General features: G+C 35.1%; 1 protein-coding gene across 1 annotated transcript; it reads left to right on the top strand.

Moving 5' to 3' along the window:
- The first annotated feature begins 4906 nt into the window (after positions 1-4906).
- On the top strand, positions 4907-13027 carry LOC140136813 (actin, cytoplasmic type 5-like). Its single transcript, XM_072158412.1, is given in 6 exon segments — positions 4907-5259; positions 6490-6668; positions 8410-8649; positions 10508-10754; positions 11157-11513; positions 11516-13027. Coding segments are annotated over 5 exon segments (1128 nt in total). The 5' UTR covers positions 4907-5259; positions 6490-6542; the 3' UTR covers positions 11674-13027.
- Positions 13028-15138: the final 2111 nt, after the last annotated feature.

Genomic DNA, 15138 nt, shown 5'->3' with positions numbered 1-15138 from the left:
TTTCTAGTATATACAGCGTCTGACTCTACCTGAGGACCTAGCCTGAGTCCCATGGGCTCCAAGAATGGCTCTCCATACACACATGAACAAATACAATGACGGGTCGCCATTGCTCTCCATACACAAATGATCAAATACAATGGAGAGTCCGACTGCCATGCAAATGAGCCAAGTGCCCTCTCAAGGGTCTGCTCTGTGATATCACACTGATCATACTGATCTTTATGTTATTACAGCGAGGCCCACATACAATGTTCAACACAAAGTGAACGATGTTATAACTTGGGGGGCTAACAAACCAACACCGCCAAATTCGACTGACGTGTGTACAACGTGGGATGCTATGAGGAAATTGAATACTCGTTGTCTGATCATGCATGTGTGTTTATGGTTCGGATAGCGGTTACTTAGCAACTCTCGTTCCGCCTTGGGTTTATTGAATACACTCTATATAAAGTCATCAATATGTCGTTTCCAGTCCTTGGCTGAACTATTGGGTTCAGCTATTTATTTTTTAATAATTCTGTTACCCCATAGCATTAAAAAACTAGTATTTTGATAATTAAAATAGCTGGATGCGGTATGCAGCTGATTGGGGTGGTTACGGTCGTTAAAACCACTAACCATGAAATGAGGATATCGAACTAGTTTGCCCCCAGGGCTTCAAAGAACCACAAACCGCTGAAATATGGATATCCAACTAGTTTTTGCCCTTGAGGGCTACAAAGAACCGCTAACCGTGAAATATGGATATCCAACTAGTTTGCCCCACAGGGCTACAAAGAACCGCTAACCGCGAAATATGGATATCCAACTAGTTTGCCCTTCAGAGCTTCAAAAACCACTCACCCGAAATATGGATATCCAACTAGTTTTACCGCAGGGCTACAAAGTACCATTAACCGCGAAATATGGATATCCAACTAGTTCACCTCGCATGGCTACAAAGAACCACTTAGCGCGCAATATTTTTTTACCTCTAAAAAAGAATCAATATCTACCAAAAATCGTTTCAAAAGCGTAAAAAGCGGCCAAAGTTTAAAAATCTTTCCTGTGTGGCTTTTCACCCTTTTTAAACTTGGTCCCATTTATGAAAGTTTCTAAAGACCCATCTGAAGTCATCTATAGGCTACTTGTTGGTTTTCTTAGTTGTCAGTGTTTATTTTGTAGAGCAAATGAATTAATGTTTGTGCGTAATTGAAGTATTTTTCTGTATAGACGTTATAATGTATTTTGTAGCAAATACTCACTTTGTTAAATTCTTCATCGTCATGTGCGATTCTGCCCCTTATGTACAGATGTAGGGCCTATATGTAGCAGGTTGACACACAGTCAATTTGCTAAGTATATATAATACTCTACTACTCTTTATGATCATGCAATATAATAAAACATAAACCTTTAAATGTTTTTGATAATACATACGGTAGCCTACGTCATATTGCACCGCTTTCGAACAGTCTTAAACCTATAAGAGTACATTGTTGCATGTAAAAATTAGGACTCATTCTTCATGTTATTACTACTTTACTAAATGGGACCAAGTTTAAAAAAGGGTGAAAAGCCACACAGGAAAGATTTTTTAAACTTTGGCCGCTTTTTACGTTTTGAAACGATTTTTGGTAGATTTGTATTTTATTGCATGCCCAATTCTGTACATGTACTTGCATAGCAGTAGTGCATTGTTGAATTTAGTGCTATATTCAGTAGATAGCAATTAAAAGGGCATTTTGTGATCCACAGCCTCATCCCCCCCACTTTTCTCCAAAAAAGTTGAGATTTTTATACCACTGGAAACCTCTGGCTACATAATGTTTATGTACCACAAATTTCTTGCAGATTAATTCGTTTAGCAAAAGTATAGCCAAATTTGAATTTCGTTCTGGTATACCATTAACACACAGTAATACACTAAATCATGCATAACTCGCAAACGCAAAATCAGAATCAACTGAAATTTTGGGAATAAGCTGTTTTCGTGGATATCTACTGAAAAAAGAGGATGCTAGGATCACGAAATCCTCCTTTAATGAATATAAGTTGTATCTACTAAATTGATTTCTAATATAGCAACAGGTGCTTGTTGAATAATTTTATTAAATGCCAGCTATTTGTTGTGCACTGTTGGATAAAAGTTTGTATCTTTCAATGACAGCAAATGCAGTGCTGAATGAATATGTGACCATCCGCCACAACTGAGCCCAGATGTCGCCAGTGCCACTATTGAGATATGCTCCATTGAACTTAACAATAAACAATAGGAAACAAAGGATTTATTGACTGTTTTATTGATTTTTCACTACTTAAATGTCAAGTAGTAGTACTATAGACATGATATACATCATTTTAAAGCTAATTTGAAGCAGAATATTTTGGTTGAATATCTCAAAAATGATGTTTGGCGACTTCAGGGCTCAGTTGTGCTGGATGGTCACATATACATTTGTATCTACAAAAGACAGCAAATACAATGCTGAATGTATTGCTATATGTGATAGATAAAAAAAAATGAAATTGTAGTTGCTATCTACTGAAGATAGCATTGATACCTAATATTGAATACATTGTAGGATTCCATTACAAGCAGTGTGTGGTATTGATGTTGCTATCTACTGAAGATAGCATTGATACCTAATATTGAATACATTGTAGGATTCCATTGCAAGTTGTATGTGACATTGAAGTTGATATCTACTGAAGATAGCATTGATACCTAATATTGAATACATTGTAGGATTCCATTGCAAGTTGTATGTGGCATTGAAGTTGCTATCTACTGAAGATAGCATTGATACCTAATATTGAATACATTTTAGGATTCCATTGCAAGTTGTATGTGACATTGAAGTTGATATCTACTGAAGATAGCATTGATACCTAATATTGAATACATTGTAGGATTCCATTGCAAGCAGTATGTGGCATTGTAGTTGCTATCTACTGAAGATAGCATTGATACCTAATATTGAATACATTGTAGGATTCCATTGCAAACAGTATGTAGCATTGAAGTTGCTATCTACTGAAGATAGCATTGATACCTAATATTGAATACATTGTAGGATTCCATTGCAAGCAGTATGTGGCATTGAAGTTGCTATCTACTGAAGATAGCATTGATACCTAATATTGAATACATTGTAGGATTCCATTGCAAGCAGTATGTGGCATTGAAGTTGCTATCTACTGATGATAGCATTGATACCTAATATTGAATACATTGTAAGATTCCATTGCAAGCAGTATGTGGCATTGAAGTTGCTATCTACTGAAGATAGCATTGATACCTAATATTGAATACATTGTAAGATTCCATTGCAAGCAGTATGTGGCATTGAAGTTGCTATCTACTGAAGATAGCATTGATACCTAATATTGAATACATTGTAGGATTCCATTGCAAGCAGTATGTGGCATTGAAGTTGCTATCTACTGAAGATAGCATTGATACCTAATATTGAATACATTGTAGGATTCCATTGCAAGCAGTATGTGGCATTGAAGTTGCTATCTACTGAAGATAGCATTGATACCTAATATTGAATACATTGTAGGATTCCATTTCAAGCAGTATGTGGCATTGAAGTTGCTATCTACTGAAGATAGCATTGATACCTAATATTGAATACATTGTAGGATTCCATTTCAAGCAGTATGTGGCATTGAAGTTGCTATCTACTGAAGATAGCATTGATACCTAATATTGAATACATTGTAGGATTCCATTTCAAGCAGTATGTGGCATTGAAGTTGCTATCTACTGAAGATAGCATTGATACCTAATATTGAATACATTGCAGGATTCCATTGAAAGTTGTACTATGTGGCATTGAAGTGATGTCTGCCGAGTGTAGTCCAACCAGTAGGACCTTTTTTCTTACTTACCAGACTATACTCAGCTCAGACTAGGATCACTATCTCACATGTGTGAAAATAATAATAGTGTGTCACACTGGTGCACCAAATAGCTTCATTTGGACTCTTATTTTGGAAATTTTTCCATAGCTGAGGGGGGACCCCTCACACACACCTTGCATTGTGCAAGTGTGACAGGTGGTGTTAATGTGCCAAATACACATTTTTAATCAACTTCATTCTTTTAGACTATAAAGTTGACAGCCCTGGTTTTGGTCACATAATTTAAACACTCTATTAATGTATAGCTATCCCAGCAAACACAAAAACGTTTTAAAAACGTTTTATATAAGTTATATTTTGGCTTTTGGTTTAGGTAAAAACATTTTAATAACATTAAAATGTCGGGTTATATAAAGGTCATGATAACGTTTTAAAACGTTTTGTATGAAAACACACTACAACAATATTTTTAAATGTTTTCAAAAAATGTTATTGTAAACTATTTTTGCAAACATCTTTGCCAAATATTGTGTCAATACTTAAATAACATTATGTTAAAATATTTGAACCCAGCAAACACAGAAATGTTCTTAAAATGTTTTTTCAAAACCTTTTAATAACATTTAAATGTCGGGTTATATAAAGGTCATGAAAACGTTTTTAAAAGCGTTATTGAAAATATTTTGGGCAAATATTTTTCATGCGAAATATTTTTTCAACCCCAAAATAACATTCTGTTTAGAATGTTTTGTATCAAGTTTTCAAGAATGTTTTTGGAATGTTATTAAAACGTTTTATACCCTTTATATAAACTGACATTCAAACGTTTTCTGAAAAACATTTTGTGTTTGCTGAGCAGTAGATTATCAAAAAATGTTTTTTAAGGTTATGAAAACGTTTTATACTCTTAATATACCCTTTATATAACCCGACATTTTAACGTTTTCTGACAACCTTTTATAACCTTTTGCGAATGATGTCAAAAACGTTTTGTGTTTGCTGGGTATGTATACATACAGATCAAGAGATCTATGAGATGATATTTTTGTAGGATTGTTGATAATCACCTTGTATAAACTCTTCTCGACCTCAGTAGTTAGCTCACTCCCCTTTTGACAGACCGAAGTGACAAATAAAGCCATATTATGCCCATGTATGGTCAAAAGCAAGACAGTATTGCCACCCCGGGGTGTGATAGTTATAATGGGAGTGGATTGTGAGTAGCTGGGATATAAGCACTGATTGCATGACACCCCGATACCAGTGCTGCTGGAGAGCGAGAGACACAGTCTGCTAGAGAGTGAGGGACACAGGTGGATTAGTTGGGAAACCTACACATTCATTGACTGACACAGAGTTGCAAAGGTGGAACACTAGGAAAAGTGTTGGATGAGATTGTTGGTGAGTACATGCATTATATTTATGATTTTATAGCTTTTTATCAGGCTGAGTTTTGGTCTATGCTAGGGAAAGTGAGAGATATTTACTAGATTGGTAGCCTATTAATATTTAAAAATTGTAACCTTTGAATATTGCCTGAAATATACAGAATGAATTGTTGGAATTTGATTTTGAACAGCTATAGCTATTTTTTTACAGGAGTAACCAACTCGTCTGTTGTACGCATTTGATGAACACATAAATGTTTTAGTGAATTGGGCTATTCCAGTTGAAATCCACACTACCCCTGTGGAAGATTTTGGAAATATCTTCCACAGGGGTAGTGTGGATTTCAAATGTAGTTGGTCAGGGTTAATCATTTTGTACCCTATACTATGACTTTACCATATCTTCCACAACTGGAGTGAGTATATCAAATGGAAGTTTACCCATTTCTCTATTCTATTCAAAATTAATACTCCCTCTGTGGAAGACTTTAACTAAATCTTACACAGGGGTAGTGTGAATTTTAAATGGAATAGCCCTTTGCAGTAAAATGTTAAACAATCAAATTAGATGTTTAGTTTTATAAGAAACCATCTTTACTTTTAAGAAATTATGTGTTACATTGTAAGTAATATTAATAATGAAAAACAACCAGGATTTTCAGGACAGATTGTTATAGAAGGAAACATGGGAGACATTCTAGGGAACAGATAAATAACAATTCCTGGCATGATTATAATATAGGCTATATTAACGTTGAATAATTAGAGTACTGATTACATACATGGTAGCTAGTCATAATTATGGTGACAGTCATAGTGAAATGAGTGGCGATGCTACATTCCCAAAAGAGATGTGGTCTATGTTTCCTTTTTGCAAAAAAACAAAAACAAAAAAACACACGTTGGAGTCAACATAACCAAATTTAAACAAGTTACGATTAGTACCAATGTATCTATGAATAATTCTGAATTGAAAATATCAGTTGAGTTAATCGTCGATAAGTTTCTTAGTGCAATATTTTAGATAAAGTCAGAAATATATCTAATTTGTCTTTCAGTTTCTTACATTTGTAGAATTTGTGAACAGTTAAAGAATGTAAAATAGTTTGGTGGACATGAAATGTGATGATAAAGTATTCATGTGTTGATTATGCGTGATATAAAATTGGATTGATTGAGCCCATATTATTGGTTGTGCTATAAGTTTTAAAACATTATGTTGTACATTGATTTCTGTGTTCAGGTGAACTCCCTATTACAGTGGCTGAATCAAACAAACCAAGTCTGTGGGACGGCATGGCAGATGAAGAATCCGCTGCACTGGTCATTGATAATGGCTCTGGCATGTGTAAGGCTGGCTTTGCTGGGGATGATGCCCCACGATGTGTATTCCCTTCCATAGTGGGCAGGCCTAGACACCAGGTAGGCTCAACACATTTTGTTGGTTGGTTTCAATTTGTTTGTTTGGTGATTGTTTGTTTTTGTTTAGGCCTATATAGTTACCAACTCATTTCCACAGGAAAATAGAAAGCTCAGAAATTGCAAATAGGTTGTCTTGTTAAAATCTTGAGAGATCTGCATGCAGTCTAACCACCAACTAGTGAGTTACAGACCTATTCAGTGATCCTAGCAAAGGTGTAAAAAATAAGATTGTTTTTTATTTGCCTGAAAACAGAGGGTAAGTCATTAAAATTGTCATTAGTTACTTTTGAAATGAAATATTTGGCAAAAAAATGTGGAAAACGGCAGTATTGGCAAAGTTAAAGCCCCATTCAAATATATGTAGCTAATTTCTCTACTTAAAGGGCATTTCGTGATCCACGGCCTCATCCCCCCACTTTTCTCAAAAAAAGTTGAGATTTTACCACTGGAAACCTGTGGCTACATAATGTTTATGTACAAAAAAATTCTTGTAGATTAATTTGTTTAGTAAGAATATCACCTTCAACATGGCGTATGGAGCAGTTTAATACACATAATCATGGATAACTCGCAATCACAAAATCGGAACAAACTGAAATTTTAGGAATAAGTTTTTCTCGTGGATATCTATTGAAAAATGTCATAAAAAGAGGATGCTAGGATCACGAAATACTCTTTTAATAATAATAATATCTCTAAAATGTGTGACCTGATTGACAATCACACCCTCTACTCCCATCAACACACACTTTACCCCATCAAAATGCAGATTTTGGTATAAGGTGAAAGCTCATGTTTTCTCATAACTCAAGCGAAATTTTAGGTCTGGAATATGTTTAGTTTCCTCCAAAAATCTGGAACAGATTGTTCATTGTTTTTTCGCAAAATTACAAAAAGGCTCCAAAATTGAGTAAATGTAATTTTGAGCAATCAAAATTGGATGTGTTCTCGGAATCTGGTTTTTTTTAGCATTTTGCTGAAGGGGTTTATTCAATTTTTTTGTAACCTTTCAATTCTGAATTTTCCCTCTAGTGGTATACCATATTGCCCAGGGGGTAATTGTTTTTATTTTGGAAGACTTTTTTTTAACAATGTGTGTCTTAATTACTGAAGTAATTGGTCTTTTTTGGCGATCTTCAAATGATGCAATGCTTACATGAAGTTTCAATGAAGTCAGATATATATAGTCCCCATCACCCCCCAAAAAAAATATCAGGTATGATTTACAGATGTATGGTTAATAATGCCCTCCATAATAAATGCAAGAGACTTTGGGGTATATGCATGGTCATTTGAACAGTTAGTTAGACGCAAGTGACCATGCATATACCCCAAAGTCACTTACATTTTCTTATGGAAGGCAGAATTAACCGTCCATTTGTTACCGAAATGAGTAACATGTAATTGAGAAAACAAATGGACATAGCTAGTTCTGGCTCTAAGCCCTCGATATATGCACTTCAGTCCGTTCTCGAATCAAAGGACCCCTCGGGATAGATATTTAAGAGCCCTTCTCAACTGAAACTGGTATTCCCTTTTAAAGGGAATTTTTATTTCTTGTGATTTTCTTTATTAGGGAGGTGCCAAAAAATTCTTGTAGAGCCCAACTTGTTCTGTACACGAGATCCATCTTGGCAAAAATTAGATGTTGAAACAGAGAGTAATGTAATGTAGTTTTTGTTCTTCAGAATGGTAAAATTCATGACCTAAAAACTAACATAGACCTTTCTTTTCAAAACAGGGTGTAATGGTTGGTATGGGTCAAAAGGAAAGCTATGTTGGAGATGAAGCCCAGAGTAAGCGAGGAATCTTAACTCTGAAGTACCCCATAGAACACGGCATCGTTACTAACTGGGATGATATGGAAGGCATATGGCACCATACATTCTATAATGAGCTGCGTGTAGCCCCTGAAGATCATCCTATACTGCTGACTGAGGCTCCTATGAATCCTAAAGGCAATAGGGAAAAGATGACCCAGGTATGTGAACATATAGTGTATTACATATAATGATCTAAATTGTGGTGTAACAATCCACTCCCTGAAAAACATGCGAGCCTAAGGCAAGCACCTCGCCAATTTTCCGGGAATTCCGGGGGTGCAAGGGAGCTTCTCCGGGGAATATAGGCTGCAGGGTATCACCCCTTCCAAGAAAAAAAAAAAAAACAATTGATTTTTTTAATTTACATTCGAATTTTTTAGGCCACATTTCCGGAATTCTGGGAATTTCCGGAAGACTTACATCTCTGTAAAATGTGGTATGATCAAGCAAAATCAGGAAGTCGGACATATTCAATTTTCAGTTTCTTATAGGATAAACAGCATTTTGCAAAGCTTCCATTCAATTAGGAAACAAAAGTTTAGCTATATCTCAAAATCAATATTTCTGATTGCCGACTGATTTTGCTTGATAACATCACAAATATAGATCTTGTCATAAGCTGTAAGCGCATTGGAATAGCAGCTGCCCCCTCCTTGAGAAGTCTCCCCTTCCCAAATCAATACTGAAAATACTGTGTAAAAAGATATGCCTTGAGACATGACTTAACCCCCGGAGCACTACCCAGCAAACACAAAAACGTTTTAAAAACATTTTAAATAAGTTATATTTTGGCTTTTGGTTTAGGTATAAACGTTTTAATAACATTAAAATGTCGGGTTATATAAAGGTCATGATAACGTTTTAAAACGTTTTACATGAAAACACACTACAACAATATTCTTTAATGTTTTCAAAAAATGTTATTGTAAACTATTTTTGCAAACATTTTTGCCAAATATTGTGTCAATACTGAAATAACATTATGTTAAAATATTTGAACCCAGCAAACACAAAATGTTCTTAAAATGTTTTTTCAAAACCTTTTAATAACATTTAAATGTCGGGTTATATAAAGGTCATGAAAACGTTTTAAAGCGTTATTGAAAATATTTTGGGCAAACATTTTTCACAAAATATTTTTTCAACCCCAAAATAACATTCTGTTTAGAATGTTTTGTATCAAGTTTTCAAGAATGTTTTTGGAATGTTATTAAAACGTTTTTTATACCCTTTATATAACCCGACATTTAAACGTTTTCTGTAAAACATTTTTGTTTGCTGAGCAGTAGATTATCAAAAATGTTTTTAAGGTTATGAAAACGTTTTATACTCTTAATATACCCTTTATATAACCCGACATTTAAACGCGTTTTCTGACAACCTTTTATAACCTTTTGCGAATTATGTCGAAAACGTTTTGTGTTTGCTGGGTACCTGCCGATCTAACATAACATTGCCTCTGATTGGTCAATTACATGATATCTACATTTTAATCACCAATCAGAAGTTTTGCAAATAATTCACCCCAATTTTTTTGCATGGTGAAGTTATTCTAACAATGTTGCTGATTGGTCCAATTGGTAATGAAAACTCCTTTTTGACCAATAGGCAAGTAGTTCTCATGGGGTTAAAGGTAATCGGTGCTAGAGGCCATTCCAGAGGTGTGTTGCTGCGCAGCCGGAAGATAGTTCTCCATAGAACTTTGTTGAAGAGCAGTGCTGCCGACAAGGGGGGAGGTAACCGCCGGGTGTGTTACCCTGGGGCACAGGGTCCTAGGGGGCCCGTAAAAAGATACTTTAGTATGGGTCCGTAAAAGCAAAGAAAAGGGACCTTGGGGGCCTGTAAAAAGTGAAGAAAAGATACACTGTAATAAGGCATCTTCTTTTCTTTATTATACAGGCCAAGGTCTCTTTTCTTTACTACAGGTCCATTAAGGTATCTCTTCTTTACTTTTTTACATGCCCACTAAGGTCTCTTTTCTTCCTAGATGTATCCAATTTGTATTATTCTTTGCAGATCATGTTTGAGACCTTCAATGCCCCTGCAATGTATGTGGCCATACAAGCTGTACTGTCACTGTATGCATCAGGTCGGACAACTGGTATTGTCCTGGACTCGGGGGATGGCGTCTCACATACCGTACCCATCTATGAAGGGTATGCGTTGCCGCATGCCATCCTGAGGCTTGATTTGGCCGGACGAGATCTCACCGATTATTTGATGAAAATTTTGACTGAACGTGGATACTCATTTACGACAACTGGTAAGTTTGTCTCTTGGAATGGTTCAAAGTTTTGAATATTTTTTAAATAAAGTTGAACATCGTTGGCATTTATGTGTATGTCACGGTTTAAAGCCATAATATGTGATTTGATCCACATGCAGCGATGCCCCGATTTTTCTTGAATTTCTACTTTCATGTCCAATTGTGTACTAAAATACCATGTTAAGTCTGAAGTACTTTAATTACAGTAAAACAGCCTCATTTGCCGGGCTCATTTGCATGTTAAACATACTAATTATAAACACAGAGGGCAAATTACAAAGCACATTGAAAAACTATGTTTTAATCATCCAAAAATTAGTGCTGTATTTTTTTTGAAATTTGGAGAGTAAGTACTGGAGTGATCTTGTTAATAAGTTAATCATTATTTTTTATTTACAGCGGAGCGCGAAATTGTACGAGATGTGAAAGAGAAATTATGTTATGTCGCCCTCAACTTTGAACAAGAGATGGTGATCGCAGCAACAAGTTCTGCCGTTGAAAAGAGTTACGAGCTGCCAGATGGTCAGGTGATCACCATCGGTAACGAAAGATTCCGCTGCCCTGAAGCCATCTTTCAACCAGCCATGCTGGGTCTGGAGGCTTGCGGCATCCAAGAAACGACCTTCGCTAGCATCATGAAATGCGATGTTGATATCCGTAAAGATCTCTATGCCAACATCGTTCTATCAGGAGGGTCGTCCATGTTTCCTGGCATCGCAGAACGCATGCAGAAGGAAATCACCACATTAGCGCCTCCACTATGAAGATTAAAGTTATAGCGCCACCAGAGAGGAAGTATTCTGTATGGATCGGTGGGTCAATCTTAGCTTCGTTATCAACCTTCCAACAGATGTGGATAAGCAAGCAGGAGTATGATGAAACTGGTCCTGCCATCGTACATCGCAAGTGTTTCTAGATCATATCCAACTCCAATACCACTTGACAAAAGAAAGTGTTTCTAGATCATATCCAACTCCAAAGCCACTTGACAAAAGGATCTTAGATCCTCTCCCACCTGCTGTACAGTACTTACATGATTGTGTTATCAATTGACCTTTTCGGTAAATCCTATAAGCCTTTGCGAGTACACCTGAGATGTCGTCATTTGACATCATACCGACCTGCGCCGATGCGTACATCATTTATCAAACATTCTGTGCATTACAAGTCGGTGTGATGTCAAATGACGACATCTCAGGTATACTCACAAAGGCTTATGGGATTTACCGAAAAAGGCCAATTGCTTTCCTTTTCAAGTATTTCTAGATGATTTTTCATGTGTTTCTAGACTAAATCATACTTTTTGGTCATTTCTCTATAATTATGTACCTTACTGTTTTTGTGAAACTACCGTAGATACATTAGCTAATGCTACCCAGCTGTCTTTATCTGTATATTCTGATAGCTTAGCATATTCAATGTAATTTCTATAAAGTATTTTAATGTTTCATAAAACTTTTCATAATTAAAACATCAGAGAGGCCACTTTTGAAATTTCCTTACTTCAGACAATTTGCTTAGAATATATTGTACAAAAGTGCAGACAAAAATGCATTTTCAGGATTATTTTAGGCATTTCAGGTTTTTTTTATAACACCAAGTTTTGGTTTATTTTTTACTAACAAATCACAATATATATAAGGAATATAATGGAAAAGTGTTTTATTTGAAAGTGGCATCTCTGGAACTTGAACCTGAAGTAAAACTTATCGACTTCCCTAGAAGTTAACGTGTCTATCTAAGAATGCTTTGTTTGCTTCAGGTGAATCACTGGAGAATGAGTCGGACTATAAATAAGTCAAATAAACATCAATTCATCAATTTTGGTTTCATAATCATGTTATTTTAATATTTGCACAGAAAATAAGTGAAAGTAATAATATTGATTTCAGATACTAAAAACAATGTTAGAAAGTATTGTATACATGCCTTACCAACCCTGGATACCATTCTTACTCTAATTCTAACCATTGGCCTATTCCATTTGAAATCCACACTACCCCTGTGGAAGATTTTGGAAATATCTTCCACAGGGGGAGTATGAATTCCAAATGGAATTAACACATTAGCAGCTCCATTTGAAACCCACCCTCCCTCTGGGAAAGATTCAGGTTGAATCATTCTCAGAGGGTGTATGAAATTCAAATGGAGCTGCCTAATGGGCTTATTTCATTTGAAATTCATACTCCCTCTGTGGCAGATATTTACAAAATCTTCCACAGGGGTAGTGTGGATTTTATATGGAACAGCCCATTGTATCATAAACCAAATTACCATCAACAGACTACAGTGTGAATGCTAATCTATTATAATATTGCCAAAACATTTCAGGAACAAAAAAAAACATGAAAAATAAATAAACAAAAAATCCAAACCAAAAACAACCCCATAAGTCTGGCGTAATACTTTTGTCTCAAACACAGAGCAATGTTTTCATCCTTGAAAAGCTATGCATTACAGGTTTGACTTTTTGAGTTGCAATTGGCCCAATGTTTTCTTCCACATATGTCTTCACATTTTATCTTGACAACGAAAGAAACAAGAAAGATAAACACCAACAAACAAACCAAATCAAATAATAATTTTAAAATTGTAAATTTAGAGTTGAGGCATGTTGGTTTCTAAAGCCGACTTTTTTGTTAACCAAGAAAGCTTTTTCCATATATTGATATGTGATAAAGAGAATAAAAAGCTAATTTATTAAGTTGAATTTCAAATGGGTGATTCCATTTGAAATCTACACCCTCTGTGTGAAAGATTAAGGTCATGTCTTCCACAGGGGTGTATGGATTTCAACTGGAATAGCCCATGATTGTAAGTATATCCTCATCTAAAAATAACAGAAACACCTTATAACCTTTATTAAACTTACTTACTTTTGGTAATTAATTCTTATTTTTACAATTACATGAATGTGTACAATTAATAAAAGTAAATAACGATGATTTTATATAATGAAAACTATTTAAGGCACTTTTTGTGTTTGAATCAAAAGTTTTTTCAGTATTCTGAAAAGAATGTGATAACATTTCAGATTGTTTCTAAAATTACTATATAAACTAATTTAAGAAAAAAATATATACGAATGTATGTATAGTACATGGATGATTCTTCCCAAAATATGTGAACACAAGGTTATGCGTACCTGTCACGCATGAGAGCGCAAAATTTATCATGCCTGGAACTCATGCATAAACATGCACTCTCTTGTGTTGGAGGTAGCAGCTAAACATTACCACTTTATTCTTAACAGTAAAATCACTGATTTCTTGTACAGTGAGTGGCAATGACAAACATACATTCTAAATGAAATAATCATGTGAATTAGACAGCTTTAGCTTGTTTTCATTGTTGAAAGGGATTTAATCATGTTTTACTGTTGTTCATCACCGATTAACAACTCGCGCCCGGCACGGACCACACATCATTATTAATCGATGACAAACAACTGTGAAACATGATTGAATCCCTAAGTGAAGAAATAATGATGGTATACTATATTCCGCTTATAATTGGTGAATACTCATAACATGGATTTATGTACGTAGAATCATTACAACGGGGAGTGGGGAGTGCTTATGTAAATTTACGCAAGTGGGAGTTGGGAATTTAATGATGCGTGCAGTAAAACCAAATAATTTTCGCCTATTATAAACTGAAGTACAGTGGGGGACTTTATTCTAAAGCTGAATTTACACTCAGTCGCCAATGTGATGCACTCTTTTGAAAATAGATGGGTTATCATATCAATGCTTTTGCATTTACACTGATCATAAAATAGCATTGATAAACAGAAGTAAGCAAAGAGGATGTGTGCAATTCTTTTTTTCTGCAAATGCGATCAAGTATAAGTTCAGCTTAAAGCTACATTCCTGAATGCTAATATAACTTAATAAAACCGTGCAGTAAATGAATCAACACCCACAACTTGGAGAGTAAATTTCTCCGTATTAAAAGCAATAACATCTGATGAAAAATTATTATTAATTGTTTGTAGCATTTTTGTTATGACTGTGAGTGTCAGTAAATAATACTTAAAGTGTAGATGTATACAGTATATAATAACACATAAATTTCAAAAAGTACAAACATATCAAACATTTAGTAATATTTTCAAAATATATATACATTAAATGTAAGTATACAGCACCAAGAAGTCAAAACTATGCATAGAATATCACAAAATACAAAACGGATAAAAAACAAGTCGCCACACACAATCTGGTCTATGTACCGTTGACCTATGCGGCATGTACATTTAGACCTAATCTAGAGAATCAAATATACTTACTATTACTGGATTGCCATGCATATTGGCTATTCCAATTAAAATCCTCACTACCCATGTGGAAGATTTTGGAAATATCTTCCACATGGGGGA

Source organism: Amphiura filiformis, chromosome 17 (assembly GCF_039555335.1).
Source record: "Amphiura filiformis chromosome 17, Afil_fr2py, whole genome shotgun sequence".
NCBI lineage: Eukaryota > Metazoa > Echinodermata > Ophiuroidea > Amphilepidida > Amphiuridae > Amphiura > Amphiura filiformis.
The sequence above is the reverse complement of the archived record's forward strand: the minus strand, read 5'-3'. Positions and strand labels throughout refer to the sequence as shown.